Source organism: Microcaecilia unicolor, chromosome 7, assembly GCF_901765095.1.
Source record: "Microcaecilia unicolor chromosome 7, aMicUni1.1, whole genome shotgun sequence".
Lineage (NCBI taxonomy): Eukaryota > Metazoa > Chordata > Amphibia > Gymnophiona > Siphonopidae > Microcaecilia > Microcaecilia unicolor.
This window is the reverse complement of record NC_044037.1, coordinates 42,156,605-42,181,610: the sequence shown is the minus strand read 5'-3', so window position 1 is coordinate 42,181,610 and position 25,006 is coordinate 42,156,605. Positions and strand designations below refer to the sequence as shown.

The window sequence follows — 25,006 nt, the reverse complement described above, 5'->3', positions numbered from 1 at the left end:
CTGGGAACTGTGGGACCACTGGCCGCCAGTAACCTAGAAATGAACAATTTTGAGAGTGGGAGACTTGCTCAGATGCGGTTTTGACCTAGTCTGTGGGAGGAGGGTGCTAGTGTAGAGCACAAGTGGCAGGTGCAGGCGGACCTGAACTGTGCTGGGGACAGACCTTCCAGGTGACTTCAGGGGTAGCCCCAGGTGGGCGACTAAACATTTCAAGACTGCTTTCTTCCATTTTTCTGCCTCATCTCTTCTCTTCCCCTTCATCCATGTGCGTTATCTCCTCCCTCTCCTCTTCTCTTTCCCTCCCCTCTATCCATGCGTACCATCTCCTCCCCTTATTTCCTTCTGCATCCTTCAGTAAGCAGCACCCCCAACTCATTCTGGCCTGTCCTCCCTTAATCTGGTGTCTCGCCTGCCCACTTCTGCTTGGTCCAGTCTAATTTTTCCCTGACTTTCCCCACCCTCCATTCCCTCCCTACTTTACAGGTCTGGCATCCCTCTCTCCCTGCTTTTCGTCTGAGTGTTCTTCCCTGCAGCAACAGGAAATTGCTTAAGAGGAAAGGCCCCTGTGGTTGGCCAGAGAGTCTGGCTGAATCGCTGCTGGGAAGATGATAAAGTTTGAGTAAGATCATTGGGTAGGGAGAGAGGGATTTGAGACCCGCGAAGTAGGGAGGGAGCAGAAGGTGGGGAATGAGAAAGGTCAGACTAGACTTCAATGCAATGCCCACAGCCTGTGTCTGGTGGCCCATTAAAAAAAAACAAAATATTAGGACTGTGTGGGCTGCCCAAGAGGCCCCCGAAGGCCGTCATTTGCTTGTGGGCCTTGCATGGCAGAACACTGATCTGGATTCATAGTATGGTCCTTAGTATAATTAATTTGTGTATTTTTTTGTACAGCTTTTAATGCTGGTTTTACACAGTGATACTTGTTGGGTTTTATTTTCCCCTTTTGCATTAACTCAAGGGAACATCAACCTTCAAAAGCTGGGTCACATATCTATTGTAAACCTGCTTGCATAGTTTTTGGTGTTATAGAAGTAATTAATGTATTACTTTGATTAAAACAGAATTGTTTGAACTTATTTGTCCTTTTTTTATTTTTCCTTGATTTTAGAAAAACAACAAAATTAAGTGGGCTTCCAGATGGGATTATATTTTGGAGTCAATGCCACACACAAACATTCAGTGGTTTAGGTAAGCTATTTTAGAACTCTGTGCTCTGAAATTGAGCAGCATATTGAGCTTGCTGATTTTTTTTTTTTTCAAATATTTATTTATAGTTTTAACATTTGGAAACACAGTATACAACTATACATTAGCTCTGTAGATGTTTGGCTTCAAAAAACAGCATATAGATTTCAAACATCATCAAAATACATCAACTGAACTGATATACACCTCTGCTTAGATTAACCATGCCCCCCTCCTTTTAAACCCTCCCACCCCTTGTCATATTGGGTGTGCAACAAGTCTTATATTACAGTAGTTGCTTTCCATTTAATATATGGATCCCATATTTTATGGTAATGTATGATTCGACCGTTTCTCATGGCTGTAAGTTTTGACATTAGTTGTATTCTATCCAATCTTTCTCGGACTGTGTGTACCCCCGAAATCGTGGGCTTCTTCCAAGCTGAAGCCATGACCAATTTGCCTGCCACAAAAAGCTGAGTGGCTAAGCTGTGTGTAATTTTTTTAATTCCTGGAGGTTTAAAGTGAAGCAGACAGCTTTCCACCTCCATGGGATATATCTGATTCGTCACTTCACACAGGAAATCCACCACCTCGGTCCAAAACTTTTGAGCATGTCTACAGGCCCACCACATGTGAAACATATCCCCTTTTACCTCACATTGCCTCCAACAGTTACCAGAGCCCTTTTTATACATTGTGGCTAGCCGATGAGGGGTGTAGTACCACCAATATAGCATCTTGTGCCCATTTTCTATCATGGCACTAGAGATTGATACCTTTAGTAGTGATCGAAAGGCCTGCGCCCATTGAGAGGGGTCATAGGTGGAACCCATTGCTGTCTCCCATTTTGTAGTGTAATGTTCTATCGGGTTATCCTTAGCTAGAAGGGCCCCATAGATTCTAGTTATCCCCCCTTTACTACCCCCCTTTGTCAGACTTTGTTCCAGTAGTGTCTCCGTTAGGCTAAGCTCTTCTGCCACTCTCTTCTTTATAAAGTCACGAACTTGGTAGAATTGGAAAGCTTGCCGGGGGGAGAGTCCATGTTCTTGGCATAATTCTGTGTATGAGGCCACTACCCCCTGTTCCCACATTTGTCCCAGTTCACACAAGCCTCGCTCTTCCCATTCTAAGTATGCCCCGTCTAATTGACCCGGCCCAAATTGTGGAGCGAGTCTAAGGAACATGTGCGTAAAGTATGTCCTTTCTGGGAAGTGCTGTTTCCGTATCTTTCTCCAGGTCATAAGGGGCCACTGCAGCACTGGGGGGCTTCTCTTAATTATTTCGTCTAATTGATGTGTCGGCAGCCATGGCACCGCTCTCAAGGGTATGGGATCTACCCATCTCTGTTCCATTTTAATGCCTATCTTTACCGGATTCTGCTGCCATGCGGCTAATATTTTTAAGTGCGCCGCCTGATAATATGTCTTAAAAGAGGGGACCCCCATCCCGCCCCGTCTACGCGATTGATATAACACCTCTCTCCGCACTCTCGGAGGTTTCTTCTTCCAGATGAACGCAAATGCCTTCCTCTGCAAATTTCGCAGAAAGCCCTCTGGGAGAGCAATTGGCAGCGCCATGAAAAGATATAGAAGTTTGGGGAGAACTATCATTTTTATTGCACTGATTCTTCCCATCCATGACAGAGTCAGGCCCTCCCAACGTTCCATCTCCAAAAAGAGATCTTGCACCTTATCCGGGAAGTTGTATTTGAAAATTTCTTCTATTCTACGTGGAATATTGACCCCTAAGTAGCGAATGTATTTGGTCGCCCACCTATACTGAAATTGCTGTTGGAGCTGTGTTAGCTGTGCTCCAGGGATCCCCACCTCCAATGCTTCAGATTTGTCAAAATTAATTTTAAACCCGGACACCTTCCCATATCTTTGTATAATCTCATTTATTTTTGGAAAGGAGACCAAGGGTTCCACTAGTGTGAGTAATATATCATCAGCAAACATGAGAACTTTGGTCTCTATTCCTCCCCATCTTGGGCCCCTGATCTCTCTTTGGGCTCTAATTTGAATAGCCAACGGTTCCATTACTAGGGCGAATAATAGCGGGGATAGCGCGCAGCCCTGCCTAGTGCCCCTATACAGCTGGAATGTTTGAGAAAGATGGCCATTAACCCGCACAGCCGCCTTTGGGGATTTGTATATTGTATGTAGCCAGGACCCAAACCGCCCTCCAATGCCTACCTGCCTTAATACTTCAAATAAAAAGGGCCAGCTCACCCTGTCAAACGCTTTTTCGGCGTCCAGGGATAATATACATAGGGTGCTGTTATGAAGTTGTGCATTCTGAACCATAAAAATGGCTCTTCTGATATTGTCAAAAGTCTGTCGACCTTCTACAAACCCAGCCTGATCTTCATGAACCAATTTCGGAAGATACTTTTGTAATCTGGTTGCCAGTGTCTTAGTAAATATTTTGTAGTCCACCCCTAGTAGGGAGATAGGCCTATATGAGCCACATTTCTGTGGGTCCTTGCCTGCTTTGGGAATCACAGTTATCGTCGCAAGATCCCAAGTCGGCGGCAACCCCGTGGTTGTATCTATAGAGTTGAAGACCCTCACCAAAATGGGGGCCAACAACCCTCCAAAGATTTTATAAAATCGATTTGTATATCCATCGGGGCCCGGCGCCTTGTGGGGAGCCAGCGCTTTAATTGTGTATTGGACCTCCTCTAGCGTGATGGGCTTTGATAGTATTTGCTGAGCATCCTCAGACAGAGATGGTAGCTCAACTCCCGCTAAAAACTCCGTTATATTTTCTAGGTTTGGGGTCGTCTCTGGGGTGTACAGTTGTTGATAAAAGGATCTAAAAATGGACTTTACTGATTCCAAATCTGAGTGGAGCTCACCCTGTTCATCAATTAAGCTTCCTACTCCATTTCTAGCAGCTCTTTGCTTTAATTTATATGCTAATAACCGACTGGGCTTATTACCAAATTCAAAATGTGTTTGACCCACCCTCTGCAGTTGTACCGACAAGTCTGCCAATTCCAGGTCTAGGATCTGGTTTCTTATCTCCTGTGCCTGTTTCAACAATGTTGAACCGGGCTGTGCACCCCTCTGCTGCACTTCCCCCTCCACCCGCAGCAATTCCTCCCGCAATTTCTGTTCCTCCGCAACTCTCTTTTTCCAGCAATGTGAGCGCAACGCTATCAGTTGGCCTCGCAGCACTGCCTTAAGCCCCTCCCAGAGTGTAGCCGGGGATATCTCCCCATTGTCATTATGGGTGAGATACTCTTTAATATATTGTTCAATTGAGAGTAGATTATCTGGGCTCATTAATAATGTGTCATCTAGGCACCATATGCGTTCTTTCCATGGCACCCCCACGTTAGAAAAGCGCAACAGCACTGGGGAGTGATCCGACCATGTACGCGGTAGTATCTGGGATGTGGTCCCCATACTCGATATCGTTACGTCTCCCAGCCACATGTCTATTCGAGAAAAGCTGTGATGTACTGAGGAGAAAAATGTGTAGCTGCGTGTTGAGGGGTTATCCCTACGCCACAAATCTATTAACTGCCACCTTGTGAGTAGCTCTCTAAATTGGCGTCTACCCTGTTGGCCATATGTGACTCCCATTGTGGAATTATCTAAATGTGGGTGCAAAGTGATATTGAAGTCTCCTCCTATTAATAGGGATCCCTCAATGTGTTGTGTGATTTGTCGGTCTAATTCTAGAAAAAATTGCTCCTGATTGGCATTGGGCCCATAAATGTTTAAAACCGTGTAAACCTTTCCAGCTAGTTGCAGGTTCACAATCGGGTATCGCCCATCTTTGTCCCGTATTACTTTCCGCACCACCCAGGGCTTGGAATTACTAAGTGCTATCAGAACCCCTTTGCTTTTTGTGTTCGCACTGGAAGAAGCAAAATATATATGGGGATATTGTCTATGCGTGCAGAGTCTCTCATATCTGGGCTTAAGGTGGGTTTCCTGGATTAAAGCCACATCCACCTGTAGGCGGCAAAGCTCCCTGAATAACAATTGTCGCTTTCTGGGAATGTTTAGCCCCTTTACATTTAAGGACAACCATGTTATATCAGCCATAATTACCCCAAGTTGTCATTCCTCGCCTCTTCACTTCATCTGTACCCTGATGCACACCATGCGCCTCTCTTACTATATCGTCTTCATTCCTCTCCCTTCTCCCCTCCCACTTCCCACCCTTCCCCCCCCTCTGCAAGTTGGGTATCTCTCAATATCGACAGGCACCCAAGTAAAGAGAAAGTGACTCACCAATCATTTACTGCATACCCCTTAAACAGCAATTAACGTTACATGAGCAAACTAACAGTACTTAAACATGTCTTTCGTCTTGGTCCCGAGCCGCTACTCTGGCATCCAGCGGCTTTTCACCTTCTATTGATTCTGGGTCGTCTCGTCCCACAGTCTCATGTGATTTTAGCAGCAGATTGTTGCCGCTGCAGTCTCCGAGGGCCTTTTCCCACTCTTTTCCATTTTGTTGGTGCAGATTGCGTTGCATTTCTCTTATCCCCGCTGGGAGCAGCCAAGTCCGCTTCCATTTCCATTTCCGGGCAGGTCAGTCTGGCCTCCTCTAGTGATCTCACTTGATGCAGCTTGCCATCCTTGTAGAATGCCAAGGCAAAGGGATATCGCCATCTATATTGTATGTTTAGGTCACGCAGCCTTCTTGTAAAAGGTTTCAGTTCATTTCTTCTCTTTAACGTCGCTGCTGCCACGTCTTGGTAAATTTCGATTCTATATGAGTCCCATTTAAAATCTGTGACTTGACGTGCTGCTTTTAGGACTTGTTCTTTGAACTTAAAGCTCGTGAAGCAGGCTATTATATCTTTTGATGTGTTATTGCGACTCGGGCCCAGCGCTCTATGGGCCCTTTCTATTTGGACTGCCTCTGCTTCAATAGCCGTATTATTCGCTGCCATCAGCTCTGCCACCAGCTTTTGGATCACCGCTGTGCTGTCTTGATATATGGGCGTCTCTGGCAGCCCACGAAAACGCAGGTTGTTCCGTCGGCCCCTATTTTCTAAATCCTCAACTTTGGACCATAGTTGCTGCTGTTCTTTGTGCAGGTCTGTAAATTGTTGTTCCATCTGACCCAGAGCTTCACTGTGGCCTTCCACCTGGTTCTCTGTTTCCTCTAGGCGCGCCCCCAGCTCCCGTATTTCACCTCTAAGGTCAGCTCCAAGCGTGGCCACTTCTGCTCGTAGCGCTTTCAAGTTTGAGCTGATTTCCTGCAGCCAGTTTTTTAGCGCTGGAGCGATCTCTCCGTCTGCCTCCTCCAAAACAGGGCGCTCAGGCGATCCCTCGCTTCGGCGCTGATGTTTCTCCTCCCATTTCTCTTGCTCTCCGCGGGCCGTCGCCATCTTGGAGCTTGGTGCGCCGTCTCCGCTCGGGTAGGCAAAGCGAGCTATATCCACCCCCGTCGTTTTCTGACTCATTTTAGCAAAATTGCCGATTGAGGAGGCGGGTATCCAGACCCACTGAGCTTCGTTTGCAGCTGCTCGCTCGATTTTATTATCAAACTTCTTGCGGGGTAGCGGGAGCTCCGCTCTCAGACGTCCATTTTAGTTGGTGACGTCACTTCCTCCCTCAGCTTGCTGATTTTTAAGTCTTGTACAACACTGACCAACTTTTGTTCTTTGTCTTTCCACTGAGTTCAGTCTCCACATTTTATGTTCTCATTTGTTTTCACCATAAAATCTCATAAAATGAGTTGTATGCAACAGGTATATAGAAAATGGCTTTCTTCGAGGACAAGCAGGCTGACTATTCTCACCATTGGGTCATTGTCCGCGACAGCCCAGGAGACCGGAAAAATCTTGAGCAAACGAAGAAGTCTCCAGAACGCTCTTTTGCGCAGGCGCAAACGGCTTCCCGCCCGTGACATGTGTGAGTCCCTCAGTTTCTTTTTGACCACGTCTTGAGTGACACGTTATTTCTCAACGGCACTCAGTTTTCGGCTCAGGAGACTAATTTTCGCGTTTCACCGCTCCCCCCTTTTTTCTTTTTCCTTGTGCGCATTTCTTCTAAAAAAAAAAAAAAAAAAAAAACCCCAACCCACAGTTATTTCCTTTATTTTGTTAGTTTTCTTCACTTGTTTAAGTTTCCTTTATTTTTTGTCGCGGCTTCCTTTTAGGCTGCTCGGCCGGGTCTTTTTTCCCTTTTTGTGCCTTTTTTTTGGCATGATCGAGTCCTTTAATTTCGCAGCAGCTGTTTTTCCATCCATGCCATCGAGCACTCCCAGCGTCTTCATGCGTTGTACTCGCTGCAACCGGACCATCTCGGGTACCAACCACCACGCTCTCCAGTGCCTTGGGCCCGAACATTTGCCTACTGCTTGTAAGCTGTGCTCTCTTATGAAAAAGCGGACCCAAGTGTCTTGGGAGGCTCAGCGTGAAAGACGTTATGCTGATCGGTCCGGTCCTTCGATGTTGGCATCGACATCGGTACTGATGTCGAGGGAAGCATCGACTTCAAGCGCGCAGGTAATGGCTGCCAAATGACCACATCGCGCTGGGAGCAGCAAGGCATCGAGTGGGTCTCCACCTCTCTTGAGGTCTACTGCTATGCAGGCTCCCCGGGACCGACCTTCATTTGACCCGGGCCCAAGGAGGCGTGAGGATTCCACGTCCTCCTCTTCGGTACCAAGGAGTCTTGATGACGGGCGTCGAGCGAAGGTTAAGAAGCACCGTCATTGTTCTCCTTCCAGACACGGTACCGAGAGCTCCGGGAAGCCGAGGGATTTGGCACCCGAGAAACGTTGATGCCGAGAGGACCGCTCACCCTCTATACAGGAGGTGCCGATGCATCGGTCTTCCGGCAGGTTGGTACCGGCTCTTGAGCCCCTTCAGATTCTGCCACCGGCTCCTACACCAGCCCCACAGCTTTTTCCAATGGAGGCTCTCGACGAGCGCATCAGGGCCCTTCTTTCAGAGCTGCTGGAAGGATTGCTGCGCCAGTCTGCTTCAGTGCCAGGGGTGCTTGCGCCTTCTGCATCGACTGTGGAAGCGGCATCTAGTCCTTCGCCTGTGGTGAGGTCCCCGTTCTCTGCTGCTTGCGGCATTGACGTCGGCTGCCACCCGGGTTGATTCTCCCTCGACGTCGGCAGAGGAAGCTTCGCCACAGTCCAGGCAGGGGTCAACTTCTCGACATCCCCCTCAAGGCCGTCGTTCCTTGACGTCGAGACAGACTCGGGTTCAGGCTGCTCTTAGAGAGCTTCTGTCCGACACCGATGATGAGTGCTCGTGGGAGGAAGAGGAAGATCCCAGATACTTTTCGGAGGAAGAGTCATATGGGATCTCCTCGGATCCTACTCCGCCTGTTGAAAGAAGGATGTCTCCCCCTGAGAGTCTTTCTTTTTCCTCCTTTGTTCGGGAAATGTCTAAGGATATTTCCTTTCCCATGGAGGTTGTGGATGAGCCCAGGGCTGAGATGCTTGAGGTCTTGGACTATCCTTCTCCGCCCACAGAGGTTGCAACGGCCCCCTTGCATAACACACTCAGGGAAGTTTTTATGCGAAACTGGTTGTTCCCTCTAATTCAGTGGTCCCCAAAAAAGCAGAGTCCCAGTACAGAGTCCATGGAGAACCAGTAATGGTGAAGGCCCAACTACCTCACGATTCCATGGTGGTGGACTCTGCTCTCAGAGGAGCCAAGAGTACTAGAGACTATGCCTCGGCGCCCCCAGGCAGAGAGTCTAGGACCTTGGATTCTTTTGGGAGGAAAACGTATCAGGCCGCTATGCTTGCCGCCAAGATTCAAGCTTACCAGCTCTACACGAGCATCCACTAGCGGAACTCAGTGAGGCAACTGTCCAGTTTGGTCGAAGCACTTCCTCCAGAGCTCACCGAACCTTTTCACCAGGTGGTCAGGCAGCAGAAGGCGTGTCGCAAATTCCTGGCCAGGGGTGCTTATGACACTTTTGATGTGGCATCCCGAGCAACTGCTCAAGGTATAGTGATGCGCAGACTCTCATGGCTGCGTGTCTCTAACCCTGATCATAAGACCCAGCAGCGAATGCCGGATGTTCCTTGCCAGGGGGATAATCTTTTTTGAGAAAAAGTAGAGGACATGGTCAATCAGATCAAAAAGCACCATGATGCTATGGATTCTCTCTCCCGCTGGGCATCTTCTGCTACCGCCTCCTCATCTAGGAGGTTTTTTGGAGGGAAGAAGGGTGCTCCCTATTCCTATAATAGGTGTAGGTACACTCCTGCTTCTCGGCAGCCTGTCCAGGCTCAGCCCCAGCACGCTCGTTCCCTTCAATGGCGTGCTTCTAAGGCCCCTGCGGCTCCCCAGCAAAAGCAAGGGACGGGCTTTTGACTGGCTCCAGTTCAGCATAGCCTCAGAAAAAGTGCCCGTGCTAGATGACTTGGCAGTCGGGGGGAGGTTGATATTTTTTCACCAAAGGTGGCCTCTTATAACCTCTCGCCACTGAATTTGTAACTCATTTTGTATTATAGATTTATTATTCTTAATCATATCTGTCCATAAATCTACAAGAGATACACCGGGACATTCTTCTGCCTCTAATGGTGTAAAATCTTGCATTAATCTTTGTAACCTCTCGCCACTGGTTCTCCATGGACTCTGTACTGGGACTCTGCTTTTTTGGGGACCACTGAATTAGAGGGAACAACCAGTTTTGCATAAAAACTTCCCTGAGTGTGTTATGCAAGGGGGCCGTTGCAACCTCTGTGGGCGGAGAAGGATAGTCCAAGACCTCAAGCATCTCAGCCCTGGGCTCATCCACAACCTCCATGGGAAAGGAAATATCCTTAGACATTTCCCGAACAAAGGAGGAAAAAGAAAGACTCTCAGGGGGAGACATCCTTCTTTCAACAGGCGGAGTAGGATCCGAGGAGATCCCATATGACTCTTTGGGCACAGTTTTAGATATTTTTAGATGTTAATATACATTTTTAGACTCATTTTTTTTTTTTAATATTCCGTGTTGATAGTATTGTTTCATATTGTCTTCATATGCTCTCATATGTATTAACGGGTTCTTGTGTATGATAAGCATTTTTATCGATTTCTCCTCTGCCTTTCCAACTTTCATTAAGTCTTCACTTAAATTAGTGCTGATTTAGTGCAGTTATTGAGTTTAGCATGGTGCCTTACATAAACTAGCGTACTTTTCAGTACTCAGTATTAACTTTGGCGTTTTCATGGCTCGATCGCGTTGTATCGCTGATAGCTATGCTGGCTGCTGCAATAGCTTATAGCATGCCCCACACCCATTATTTTTTCTTATTTATTTTTTCTCATTTCGATTGGCATTTACCTTTTATTTGTAATTTTGCCCCCTTTTTGATTTACACTGAGGATATTTATGTCATCATTCCTGTGGGCACAGCTTTATTTATCTTTACATGCCAATATACTTTTGCTGACTCTTATTTTATATTTTTTATGGTGACAGTATCGTCTAAACATGGCCTTCAGGTGTACTCTGCCAGCATGTTATGTGGTTCTTTATGCACTTTTGCAAAGGTAATATTATTTTTCAGTTAGGTGGTTCCCCTATGTTATGGTCCATTTTTCTTAGTAGTTTATGGTCTTCTTTTTTAATATATGCTATTTTTCACAGTAACATCAGGCAATTCTTTTTTCTGTTTCTCCCATCCTTATCATTTTATGGTTCATCACCTTTCACATTTGCTGATTCATTTGGCATCCGTGCCTTGTTTTCATTTTCATTTTTTTATTTTTATTTTCATACCCGTGTGGTCTTCTTCATTATTCTCCATCATCAAAACAATTTTTTGGGATCCCTGTCCATATATTCTATGTTTCACTTTTTTCAGTATCATTTCATTTTGTTGTATATGTATGTATGGAGAGTATGTAGTGATTTATGCCTTCGCTTACATATTTATTATAGATATCGTTGTTAGCAGCTTTAGTGCTTTTTTTCATCTGATCTACAAGGTACTTTTTTCTACAGATAATACTAGGTATGTCCTCTATATTTATACTTTATTATGTTGTGTATTTTATTCCATGCCTTGTCCTCATTATCTCTATGTGGTATAATTTCATATCTTTACATAATTCAATATTCTTTATTCTTTTAAAGTCATATACTCTTATATTTTTATCATATATTTTTTATTATATATACTTTGCATCTTTCATTCTGATGTTTTATTTGTCTAAATTTGTACAAGAAATTGTATATGGATGTTCAAGTTTTTATTCATGTTTTTAATTATAATTGTATTTTTATGCATGTCTTTGTATATTATATTATTTTATAGACCCCTGACGCAGGCCTCACGGCCGAAACACGTCACGTGTCGGGTCATTTCTGCTACTGTCAATAAAGACCTTGTTCAGGAAGACACTCATTGTGAGAGGACTTTTTTGGATCCACTGTGTGTTTTGCCTCTTATAACCTCTGACAGGTGGGTTCTTCAAATAGTCTGGTTAGGATACACTCTCAATCTGGAATCCACGCCTCCAAATTGTCCACCGGGGGCTCAATCCTTCAGGTCCCAGCACAAACAGGTACTTGCAGAGGAACTCTCCGCCCTTCTAAAGGCCAGTGCAGTCGAACCCGTTCCCCAGGGGAAGAAGGGCTGGGATTCTATTCCAGGTACTTCCTTATGCAAAAGAAAACGGGGGATGCGTCCCATCCTAGGCCTAAGGGCCCTGAACAAATTCCTAGTCCGAGAAAAGTTCAGGATGGTTTTCCTCGGCACCCTTCTTCCCATGATTCAGGAAAACGATTGGCTATGCTCTCTGGACTTAAAGGATGCCTATAACCACATCTCGATACTCCCAGCTCACAGGACGTATCTTGGATTTCGGTTGGGAACTCGGCACTTTCAGTACTGTGTTCTGCCCTTTGGCCTTGCATCTGTGCCCAGGGCTTTCACAAAGTGCCTGACAGTTGTCGCAGCATCGCTACGCAGACTGGGAGTGCATGTGTTCCCTTATCTCGATGATTGACTGGTGAAGAGCACCTCAGAGGCAGGTGCTCTACAGTCCATGCGGATGACTATTCGACTGCTAGAGCTGTTGGACACATGGATGTCTTGAGCTTATCTTCCTCAGGCAAGGGCAGACAGTCTTCTCGCCCTCGTGTCCGTGGCTCGAGCGTCTCAACAGATCTCAGCTCGGCAGATGTTGAGACTTTTAGGACACATGGCCGGCACAGTAGATTGACTTCACACTCAAGGGGCTTGGTCCTTTCAGGAAAAGGATCTTCAGATCAACCTCCTGGAATTACGAGCGATCTGGTACGCTCTCAAGGCTTTCAGAGATTGACTGTCCAATCAAATCATTCTAATTCAGACAGACAATCAGGTTGCAATGTATTACACCAACAAGCAGGGGGGCACCGGATCGCGCCCTCTGTGTCAGGAAGCCGTCCGGATGTGACTTTGGGCGCACCATCATGGCATCATGCCAGGCCATGTATCTGGCAGGTGTAAACAACAGTCTGGCCGACAGGTTGAGCAGGATCATGCAACCTCACGAGTGGTCACTGAACATGGACGTTGTCCGCAAGATCTTCCGAGCGTGGGGCACCCCCTTGGTGGATCTTTTTGCCACTCAGTTCAATCTGAAAGTCCCTCAATTCTGTTCCAGACTTCAGGCTCATGACAGACTAGCGTCAGATGCCTTTCTCTATCATTGGGGGACAGGCCTTTAAGTATGCGTATCCTACCATACCTCTAGTAGGGAAGACTTTACTGAAACTCAAGCAAGACCGTGGAACCATGATTTTGATTGCGCCCTTTTGGCCTCGTCAGATCTGGTTCCCTTTTTTTCTGGAGTTGTCCTCCGAAGAACTGTGGAGATTGGAGTGTTTTCCAACCCTAATCACCCAGAACGAGGGGTCGCTTCTACATCCCAACCTCCAGTCTCTGGCTCTCACGGCCTGGATGTTGAGACCTTAGAAAGTGCCTCCTTGGGTCTGTCAGAAAGTGTCTCCCGAGTCTTGCTTGCTTCCAGAAAAGATTCCACGAAAAAGTGTTATTCTTTCAAATGGAGGAGGTTTGCCATCTGGTGTGACAGCAAGGCCCTAGATCCTTTTTCTTGTCCTACACGGACCCTGCTTGAATACCTTCTACACTTATCAGAGTCTGGTCTCAAGACCAACTCCATACAAGTTCATCTTAGTGCAATTAGTGCTTATCATCAACGTGTAGAAGGTAAGCCTGTCTCTGGACAACCTTTAGTAGTTCATTTCATGAGAGGTTTGCTTTTGTCAAAGCCCCCAGTCAAACCTCCACCAATGTCATGGGATCTCAACGTCGTTCTCACCCAGCTGATGAAAGCTCCTTTTGAGCCACTGAATTCCTGCCATCTGAAGTACCTGACCTGGAAGGTCAATTTCTTGGTGGCTGTTACTTCAGCTCATAGAGTCTGTGAGCTCCAAGCCCTGGTAGTGCATACACCTTTATATCAAGTTTCATCATAACAGAGTAGTCCTCCGCACTCACCCTAAGTTCTTGCTGAAGGTGGTGTCGGAGTTCCATCTGAATCAGTCAATTGTCTTGCCAACATTTTTTTTCCCGTCCTCATACCCGCTCTGGTGAAGACAAGTTGCACACCTTGGACTGTAAGAGAGCATTGACCTTTTATGTGGAGCGGACAAAGCCCTTTAGACAGTCTGCCCAACTGTTTGTTTCTTTTAATCCCAACAGAAGGGGAGTTGCCATCGGAAAACGCACAATCTCTAATTGGCTGGCGGATTGCATTTCCTTCACTTACGCCCAAGCTGGGCTGATTCTGGAGGGCCATGTTACGGCTCACAAAGCTAGAGCCCTGGCTGCGTCAGTGGCTCACTTGAAGTCAGCCTCTATTGAAGAGATTTACAAGGCTGCAACGAGGTCATCAGTCCACACATTCACATCTCACTACTGTCTTCAGCAGGATACCCGATGCGACAGTCGGTTTGGGCAGTCGGTGCTGCAGAATCTGTTCGAGGTTTAGAATCCAACGCCACCCTCCTAGGTCCATTTCTGTTCTGTTCCAGGCTGCACTCTCACTTAGTTGTGTTTCTTTTCAGGTTAATCTTTATGTCCTCACTGTTGCGAGGCCCAATTGACCAATGTTCATTGTTTTGAGTGAGCCTGGGGGCTAGGGATACCCCAATGGTGAGAGTAATCAGCCTGCTTGTCCTCGGAGATAATGAAGATATATACCTGTAGCAGGTATTCTCTGAGGACAGCAGGCTGATTATTCTCACATACCCACCCTCCTCCCCTTGGAGTTGTTCCAGTTTCTGGTTTGCTTTTTATTAAACTGAGGGACTCACGCTCGTGTTGCGGGCAGGAAGCTGTTCGTGCATGTGCGATGCGTTCGAGAGACTTCTTCGTTTGCTCTCAAGATTTTTCTGGTCTCCTGAGCCGTTGCGGACGACAACCCAATGGTGAGAATAATCAGCCTGCTGTCCTCGGAGAATACCTGCTACAGGTATGTAACTTCATTGTTTTTCTGAAGACAAGCAGCTCACTAATGGGGAAAAATCTTGTAGATCCTCATAATATTCCTATGGGTATCTACGCGGTTAGTGTGCGCACCTTTGTAAAAGGGGCCCTAAAATTGGTCATCTGACAGCACTGACATGAAATTTGTTTCTAGCCTGTTCCACAGAGAATTGATGATTCTGGGCAACTAATTGCTGTTAATAAATTTGATTGCTTTCCGTTCTTTGTACATAAGTATTGCCATACTGGGACAGACCGAAGGTCCATCAGGCCCAGCATCCTGTTTCCAACAGTGGCGAATCCAGGTCACAAATACCTGGCAAGATCCCAAAGAAGTACAGTAACATTTTATGCTGCTTAACCTAGAAATACAATACAAAAAGTAGTAGATTTTAAGGCAAATGAGACTTTCCCTGAGAAACCTATTTTGAAGCTATTGGGCACTTTTGCCTTAAAATCTATTACTTTTTGTATTGTATATGTGATGATATTAGTAGATTAACGCCGCAGCAGTTTGACAGTTATCCTAGAAATAAGCAGTGGATTTTCCCCAAGTCCATTTTAATAATGGTCTATGGACTTTTCTTTTAGGATGTCATCCAAACCTTTTTTTAAACCCCGCTAAGCTAACTGCTTTTGCTACATTCTCTGGCAACGAATTCCAGGGGCTAATAATTTGAGTTTAATTACACTTTGAGTGAAGAAAAATTTTCTCTGATTTGTTTTAAATTTACTGCTTTGTAGCTTTATTGCGTGCCCCCTAGTCCTAGTATTATATGATTCATGTCTACCCGTTCCACCCCACTCATTATTTTATAGACCTCTATCATATCTCCATCTCCCTGAGCCGTCTTTTCTCAAAGCTGAAGAGCCCTAGCCGCTTTAGCCTGTCCACATAGGGAAGTCGTTCCATCCTCTTGATCATATTTGTTGCCCTTCTCTGTACCTTTTCTAATTCCACTGTATCTTTTTTTGAGATGCGGTGACCAGAATTGAACACAGTATTTGAGGTGTGGTCGCACCATGGAGAGATACAAAGACATTGTAACTTCCTTATTTTTGTTTTCTGTTCCTTTCCTAATGATACCTAACATTCTATTTGCTTTCTTAGCCATCGCCGCACACTGAGCAGAAAGTTTCAGCGTTTCGCCAACGATGACACCTAGATCCCTTTCCTGGCCGGTGACTACTAATGTTGAACCTGCATTACGTCGGGTTCCTCTTTTCCAAATTCATCACTTTGCATTTGCTCACATTAAACATCATCTGCCATTTAGATGCCCAGGTGGTTTGATATTCTCCTCTAGAATTCTCTGATATAAAGCAGAATTCATAACAACTAGCTGTCCAGGTCCTGATCAGAAATGCAGCCCTTCCATTGCTTTACTTGACAGTTGGGGTGAGGTGGCAGGCAGTTGAGTTTTGCCAAACAAAATGTTTATGATGATCAGAAAGGCCAGTTATAGACTTATCTGTGTAGAGGGTGCCGTGCCACAAGTCTTGTGGCTCAGCCAGATGCTCTTAGGTAAACCTGAGTTGGTCAGCACTGCTTATCAGAGTGCTGGAGTTTTCAGCTTTTTTTTTCCCAACAATAATTTGTTATTGAATTTTGAAATATGAAAAACAGCATACTGTGCATAATCATAACTGTACAACATGAAACCCACAGAAAACCTTTGAAACCCCCCCCCCCCCAACCTACCTCCTTCCCCAGGTACACCAAACCCAGAAACCCCAAGCTCCATTAACCCCTCCCTTATCTAACTTCCCCCCCAGACCCCTACTCCCTACCCCCCCATCCGCAGTATCTTTACCCAATAATCGGTCCAAATGTACCCATTCCTCAGCTTTAGAGTCATACTGACCCAGGCAACTTTGTCAATTTTTCCATCTCCCCCAACAATTCAAGTTTGGAGCGCCAATTAACTAATGTCGGTCCAATGTTCCACTTCCAATGAGCTGCTATAACAGTCTTTGCCGCTGCTAGACACAGCCTCTTGAGGCGACGCTGCCATTTTAGTCCTCTACGATTGCCCCATCCAAGCAAACACCACTTAGGATCACGTGTCCAGGTTTGTAGATAGGCTTTGTGTGACTCCCTGCCAGTACTCCTGCAGGCGTTCACAAGACCACCAGATATGATAAAAGGTCCCCTTGGCTTTCCCACACCTCCAACATATATCTGTAGTCCCAGGGAACATAACTTTGAGCTTGGCAGGAGTATAATACCATCTACATAGAACTTAAAGCATTTTCTTTAATCAAAACACATGGAAGCTTTCTTCACCTCCAGACACATCCTTTTCCATTCATGCACATTTAGCTCACCCCCCAAGTCCTCCTCCCATGCTTTCATGTAAGGGTATTTGACAAAGTCCATCCCTCTTATGAACCTATAAATATGGGTGATAGTGCCCCTAAGCTTACCTATCGAAACCCACAAATTTTCAAAATGCTCAGTTTCATCGGAATCTTCCCTTAACCAACCCTGACTCGATATATAGTGCTTTACCTGCAAATATGGAAAGATGTCCGATGAGGACAAGTTATGTCCTCCTGCAGTTCCTTAAAGGGACGCATCTCCCCCATGTCAAGAAAGTCATGAAACCTGAGTAGGCCACGACAAGACCAGGCAACATACGTGGCTCGCCGAAGACCGCCCAGGAATCCTGGCTCTTGAGTTACATATGCCAACGATGAAGAAGACCGAGTGCCCCATAGCCTATATTTCAAAAAGCCCCATAGTGATAATAAATGGGACACATACGGGTTGATCGTCATCTGCTTGTAGTCTCTTTTGGTAAGGGATGCCCAAAGTACAGCTTCTATCGAATATTTTTGTACAAAATGTTGCTCCAGTACTGCTGTAGGGGACTGCTCCCCTTGGCTCCAACAAGAGACAAGCTTCAGTTGTGTCGCCCAATAGTACCACACTAAGTTGGGCATTCCCCTACCACCCCCCTCCACTGGCCCCCACATCACTGTCTTAGCTAATCTCGGAGTGCGCCCTCCCCATACAGATCTATCCATTTCAGTCTGCAAGCTGGTTAAATCTGCTTGTGGCACCGATATGGGAAGGCCAAAGTATCAGCCTGCCTGTCTGACATTGCTGCCTGGATGTCTCAGCGCCATCTGAAACTAAACATGACCAAGACTGAGCTTCTTATCTTTACCCCTAAACCAACCTCTTCTCCTCCATTCTCTATTTCTGGATAACACTCTCATCCTTCCTGTCTCATCAGCTCGTAACCTTGGGGTCATTTTCGACTCCTCCCTCTCCTTCTCTGCACATATTCAGCAGACTGCTAAAACCTGTCGTTTCTTTCTCTATAATTTCACCAAAATTCGCCCTTTCCTTTCTGAGCACACTACCAGAACCCTCATCCACACTCTTATCACCTCTTGCTTAGACTATTGCAACTTGCTTCTCACAGGTCTCCCACTTAGCTATCTCTCTCCTCTTCAATTTGTTCAAAATTCTGCTGCACGACTAATATTCCGCCAACGTTGTTATGCTCATATTAGCCCTCTCCTCAAGTCACTTCACTGGCTTCCTATCCTTTTCCACATACAGTTCAAACTCCTCTTATTGACCTATAAGTACATTCACTCTGCATCTCCTCAGTACCTCTCCACTCTCATCTCTCCCTACATTCCTCCCCGGGAACTCCGTTCACTGGGTAAATCTCTCTTATCTGCACCCTTCTCCTCCACCGCTAACTCCAGACTCCATTCCTTTTATCTTGCTGCACCATATGCCTGGAATAGACTTCCTGAGCCGGTACGTCAAGCTCCATCTCTGGCCGTCTTCAAATCTAAGCTAAAAGCCCACCTTTTTGATGCTGCTTTTAACTCCTAACCCTTATTTTATCATCCTGACTTTAATATTCCCTTATCTCTTGTTTGTCCTGTTTGTCTGTCCTAATTAGATTGTAAGCTCTGTCGAGCAGGGACCGTCTCTTCATGTTCAAGTGTACAGCGCTGCGTAAGTCTAGTAGCGCTATAGAAATGATAAGTAGTAGTAAGTGTTTGAAACAAGAACAATAACTGGGGCAGTAGGTTCATTTTAAGTGCCAAAATCCGACCCCACCAGGACAGCCACCCATCTTTCCAATTACTCATGTCCCTCCGTAGTTGTTGAAATAATGGAGTATATAGTTCAAAGCATAAAGTTTAGATATATCCCTAGGGATCTGTATGCCTAAGTAACAAAAACTGGACCTTGCCCTACGAAAGGCGAAAGATGATTATATCTCCTCCTCCTGATTGTCAGTAAGGGTAACCCCCATAAATTCAGATTTATTGTGGTTAACCTTCAATCCCGACAAGTTCCCAAAGCTGAGAATAAATTGAAATGGTTTACAAAAAATTATTAAAATAACGGTCATAAGTAGGAAAGGAATTACAGTTAAAAAGAGTCATACCAAGAAATCCGCTCAAGAATCGTTCAAATAATTTCCAGTGCTGTGGGTTACCTACTCCTTCTGGATGATGGGCTTGGGCAGGGAGAGGACAAGAGATTCATGTATCTTCAAATATGATTTGAGAAAGGTAGATAGGTTTCCAGAGCTGAATGGAAATTGGAATAAGAACTATGAGATGTCAATGAATGGGGTAGGGAATTCCAAATGAAAGGCGAGAGGGGAAAAAAGTGCTACTATGAATAGATTCCCATTTTGCACATGACGGGGTAGGAATGACAAGTCTGTACTCATTCAGTGAGCAAAGGCAATGTGTGGGAGTATAGGGAATGATTAAAGCAGCCATCATGAATAGCTTTATGCATTAATGAAGGGATCTTAATTGTTATGTAAATCTTTGAGATCTTCTGCTGAGGTGTAAGAGTCCTGAGTGCTATTGTGGCTTACTTTTGCCCAGTCTGGGTAGAGCTTGGATACATCCCATTCATCTGAACTGAACTGCTTTTTCATGGGCAATAAGGAAGGTGTAATTTGGACTTAGTCCTGCCGGACCAATCCAGAACCCACCCATAGAACCATTGATGCACAAGGGCTCTGTCTGACAGATTCAGAAAGCTAACAGCAAGTATGTTCTAGACTATTCTGAAGGTAGTTGTACTAACAGTGTATAGAATTCTCATTCCTGGATTAGAGACAATGAAATGCTTTTGACTGTATCAGGTTTGGTGGCGAGTTGGAAACCCAAAACATAAGTTTTCAGTTGTCTTAGCTTTGACGTAGGATACTGAGGAGCTGAAGGCAGAACCAGCCCCCATGTAAGGGGTATGAAATCTGCTTCGAGCTCATTTTAGGTGACAAGTGGCATAATCCATTTGTCTGGACTGATCTGGCAAGAGTTAAGGAAATTGAACAGATAAATCCAAAGTTCATCTTTCAGTCAGCATACAGTTAAGCTGTGGAAGTTCTTTTTGGAGGGTACTGTTAAGGACAGCAATATATCTGGGGTTTTTGAACAGATTTCTGGAGGGTAGGTCCATAAAAAAAAACTATTAGCTAGGCAACATAGAGGCATATTTTCAGACTCATAGAAACAGAAGCCTGCGCAGCCTTCTACATGGAATGTTGGAATGGAATAGCAACATTCCATGTAGAATCTCCAATAGTAGCAACATTCCATGTAGAATCTCCAATAGTATCTATTTTATTTTTGTTACATTTGTACCCTGCGCTTTCCCGCTCAATGCCGCTTATATGGGGCAATGGAGGGTTAAGTGACTTGCCCAGAGTCACAAGGAGCTGCCTGTGCCTGAAGTGGGAATCAAACTCAGTTCCTCAGTTCCCCAGGACCAAAGTCCACCACCCTAACCACTAGGCCACTCCTCCACTCTAAGACATTAAGAACCCACGTAGGCCGCAAAAATCAGAAAAATATAAGACAAATAAAGGTAGATAAAGACCATACGGTCTTTCCAGTCTACCCATCCATATCATCTGTTCTGCCTTTCAATCAGAGATGCTATGTACTTGTCCCAAGCTATAGAAAGAGAAAAATGAAGGCAGATAAACTGAAATGTGTTGCAGACTTCTCTGGTTATAGTAGATATTTTAGGTTTGTTTGTAGTCATATTCTTGTAGTATCACTCAAGTAAACAAGCAGTGATTAAAAAGTTGCATTTATCTTTTTGTGCAGCATCATGAACTCCCTTGTAATTGTTCTGTTCTTATCGGGCATGGTTGCCATGATCATGTTAAGAACTCTTCATAAAGATATTGCAAGATACAACCAGATTGATTCTTCTGTAAGTACTGTTTTGTAGCTTTGATTGGATTACTATAATTAATTAGCAGTCACTCTTTTACAACTGTTTAAATGAAATACTTGTGGACATTTTAGTAATTCTGTTAATTACAAAGTCCACTTGTGTGCACAGGTAACCTTGAATTCAAGTATATAAAATAGATTACCTAAATAATTGGACTTACTAATGATTAGTTTGCCTTTAGTAGTGAAAGCTTGGCTTATTAAAGATTTACTGCTCATGCTAAGTTTCCCTTTCAAACACTATTGTAAATCATGAGACTTGAGAGAGGTTAATGAGTGCTATTTTGGCTCTTCGGAATTCATACCCAGATAATCAAAAGCAAACATGGACGCTAGAGGCCAATAGTGTTGGATTAGTGCCCATGTTTGCTTGCGCCCCAGAATCAGAGCCGATGAGCGCTTGTAACAATGTGCTGTCCACCTCTGAATGCTAATAGCATGCAAATGCCTGCTAAACAAGGACATTTATATTCCTCCCCAATGCTCAGCAGGCAGCGCGCCAGAGCTGGTGGGGAGGAATGAGGTTCCCTGTCCCCAATGTATCTGCATGCTAGTAGATTCCCCCCCCCCCCCCACAATCATCCCCAATATATGACCTGAATCTGACAAGAACGTCCCACCCTGTAGAAGTCCCGACCTCACCAGGCCCCCCTTGACACAGCCCCCCAACCCCTCTCACACCCTGCCAAAACAATTCCTGGTGGCCCAGTGGGCCACAAACCCAACCCCCCACCTAGTGGTCTAGCGGTCCACCATACCTCTGCGATGGAGGAGTGACTAACACACTCCCTCCTTTTCTAGTGCCGCCTTCAAAATGGCCACCTCAAGACCCCCCCCACCAGTGTCACTGTTTGGGGTGGCACTAGGCCACCAGGGCCGAAGGGGTGGTAGAGGTCTGGAGGTCCCATGCACCTCTATCTCCTGTGTTTGACAGGTCCAAGCTTTTGACTGCACTTTACCCTATGATCAGAGTTAATAGCGTACCTAAATTTGCATGCTATTTGTTCTGATCATATATTTAGAGCGCGTTTTGAACAGCATTGGGCTTCTGATCATCAGCACATAAGGGATGTACATTTTTCTTAAATTGCCTTTTCTTTGCTAGGAAGAAAGCCCAAGATGACACGGTTAGGGGGCAGAAGGTGCTTTGTGGACAATTTTTGCCTTTCAGACTTAGTTTAATAGAATAAGGATTTATGAACACAGGCCCTAGTTTCTTCTGACAGATTTTTTTTCAAGGTTCTATGACAATTATGTGGTATATTTTGAATAAATTAGAATGGATTTTGATATTAAATACTACTACTACTACTTAACATTTCTAGAGCGCTACTAGGGTTACGCAGCACTGTACAGTTTAACAAAGAAGGACAGTTCCTGCTCGAAGGAGCTTACAATCTAAAGGACGAAATGTCAAGTTGGGGCAGTCAAGATTTCCTGAATAGAGGTAAAGTGGTTAGGTGCCGAAGGCGACATTGAAGAGGTGGGCTTTGAGCAAGGATTTCAAGATGGGCAGGGAGGGGGTCTGGCGTATGGGCTCAGGGAGTTTATTCCAAGCATGGGGTGAGGCGAGGCAGAAAGGGTGGAGCCTGGAGTTGGCGGTGGTGGAGAAGGGTACTGAGAGGAGGGATTTGTCTTGAGAGCGGAGGTTACCGGTAGGAACGTAAGGGGAGATGAGGGTAGCATACATACATAAAAAAAAGTTTTCTTCACCCAACGTGTAATTAAACTCTGGAATTCGTTGCCGGAGAAAGTGGTGAAGGCGGTTAGCTTAGCAGAGTTTAAAAAGGGGTTGGACGGTTTCCTAAAGGACAAGTCCATAAACCGCTACTAAACGGACTTGGAAAAATCCAAAATTCCAGGAATAACATGTATAGAATGTTTGTACGTTTGGGAAGCTTGCCAGGTGCCCTTGGCCTGGATTGGCCGCTGTCGTGGACAGGATGCTGGGCTCGATGGACCCTTGGTCTTTTCCCAGTATGGCATTACTTATGTACTTATAGTAACATAGTAGATGACGGCAGAAAAAGACCTGCATGGTCCATCCAGTCTGCCCAACAAGATAAACTCATATGTGCTACTTTTTGTGTATACCTTACCTTGATTTGTACCTGTCCTTTCAGGGCACAGACTGTGTAAGTCTGCCCAGCACTATCCCCGCCTCCCAACCACCAGCCCCGCTTCCCACCACCGGTTCTGGCACAGACCGTATAAGTCTGCCCAACACTATCCCCACCTCCCAACCACCGGCTCTGGAGGTAAGGAGGGGCTGCAGACCGAGTGCATTTGTAGGTTAGTATGAGAAGCTTGAACTGTATGCGGTACCTGATCGGAAGCCAGTGAAGTGACTTGAGGAGAGGGGTGATATGAGTATATCGGTCCAGGCGGAAGGTAAGACGTGCAGCCGAGTTCTGAACGGACTGAAGGGGGGATAAATGGTTAAGTGGGAGGCCAGTGAGGAGTAGGTTGCAGTAGTCAAGGCGAGAGGTAATGAGAGAGTGGATGAGAGTTCGTGTGGTGTGCTCAGAGAGGAAAGGGCGAATTTTGCTAATGTTATTGAGGAAGAAGCGAGAGGTCTTGGCTATCTGCTGGATATGCGCAGAGAAGGAGAGGAAGGAGTAAAAGATGACTCTGAGGTTGCGGGCAGATGAGACGGGGACGATGAGGGTGTTATCAACTGAGATAGAGAGTGGAGGGAGAGGGGAAGTGGGTTTGGGTGGGAAGACAATAAGCTCGGTCTTGGCCATGTTCATTTTCAGGTGGCGGTTGGACATCCAGGCAGCAGTGTCGGATACTTTGGCCTGGGTTTCGGCAGTGATGTGTGGTGTGGAGAGGTAAAGCTGGGTGTCGTCAGCATAAAGATGATATTGGAAACCATGACATGAGATCAGGGAGCCCAGGGAAGAGGTGTAGATTGAAAAAAGAAGGGATCCAAGGACAGATCCCTGAGGAACTCCAACAGAGAGCGGGATGGGGGTGGAGGAAGAACCATGAGAGTGTACTCTGAAGATACGGTGGGAGAGATAAGAGGAGAACCAGGAGAGGACAGAGCCCTGGAACCCAAATTAGGACAATGTAGCAAGAAGTAAATTGTGATTGACAGTGTCAAAAGCGGCGGATAGGTCGAAGAGGATGAGGATGGAGTAGTGAGTGACCTTTGGATTTGGCAAGGAACAGGTCATTGCATACTTTAGATAGTGCCGTTTCTGTCGAGTGTGATTGAAGCGGATCGAGGTTGGTATGAGGAGAGAAAATCAAGGCAACGGCGGCGCGTTCAAGTATCTTGGAGAGGAAGGGTAGGAGGGAAATTGGGCGGTAGTTGGAGGGACAGGTAGGGTCAAGTGCTGGTTTTTTGAGGAGTGGTGTGACTACAGCATGCTTGAAGGTGTCGGGGACAGTTGCAGTGGAGAGAGAGAGGTTAAGGATATGACAGATTGGGGGGGTGACAGTAGGAGAGATGGTGTTAAGTAAGTTGGTGGGGATGGGGTCAGAGGAGCAGGTGGTGCATTTCGAGGAGGAAAGAAGATGGGCTGTTTCCTCTTTGGTAATATCAGGAAAAGAGGAGAAGGAGGCCTGGGTTGGTTGGTTGAGGGAGTGGGTTATAGGGTGAAGAGGAGGAGATGGTTTGGTGGTGAATTCGCGGTTGATCTTCTGCACCTTGTCGTGGAAGTAGTCAGCCAGTGATTGAGGAGAGAGTGAGGGGGGAGTGGGAGCGGAGGGCACTTTGAGGAGGGAGTTAAGGGTGGCGAAGAGACGACGAGGGTTAGAGCTGAGGGAATTAGTCAATTGGGTGTAATAGTCCTGTTTGGCGAGGAATAGGGAGGACTGGAAGGAGGATAGCATGAATTTGTAATGAATGAAATCAGTATGGGTGCGAGATTTCCTCCAGAGGCGTTCAGCCGATCGGGCGCAGGAGCGAAGGTATCGGGTGCAAGGGGTCAGCCAGGGCTGGGGATTAGTATGCCTTGTGGGACGGGAGATGGATGGTTCAAGGGTGTCCAGAGCAGAGGAGAGAGTGGCATTGTATGTGGAGACAGCCTTGCCGACAGACTCGGAGGACAAGATGGAAGGGAGGAGATTAGAGATACTAGAGGATAAGGTAGGAGGGTCGACAGCCTGGAGATTCCTGGAA

At 45.9% G+C, this 25,006-nt stretch overlaps 1 protein-coding gene across 2 annotated transcripts in view; it reads left to right on the top strand.

Moving 5' to 3' along the window:
* Positions 1 to 25,006, top strand: part of LOC115473998 (transmembrane 9 superfamily member 2-like) — a 176,755-nt gene that overhangs the window by 56,378 nt on the left and 95,371 nt on the right. For both annotated transcript variants that reach the window (XM_030209257.1, XM_030209258.1), the window contains 2 exons: positions 1,112 to 1,191; positions 20,743 to 20,851. In XM_030209257.1, coding sequence (XP_030065117.1) covers positions 1,112 to 1,191; positions 20,743 to 20,851 — 189 coding nt within the window. The remainder of the gene's footprint in view (positions 1 to 1,111; positions 1,192 to 20,742; positions 20,852 to 25,006) is intronic.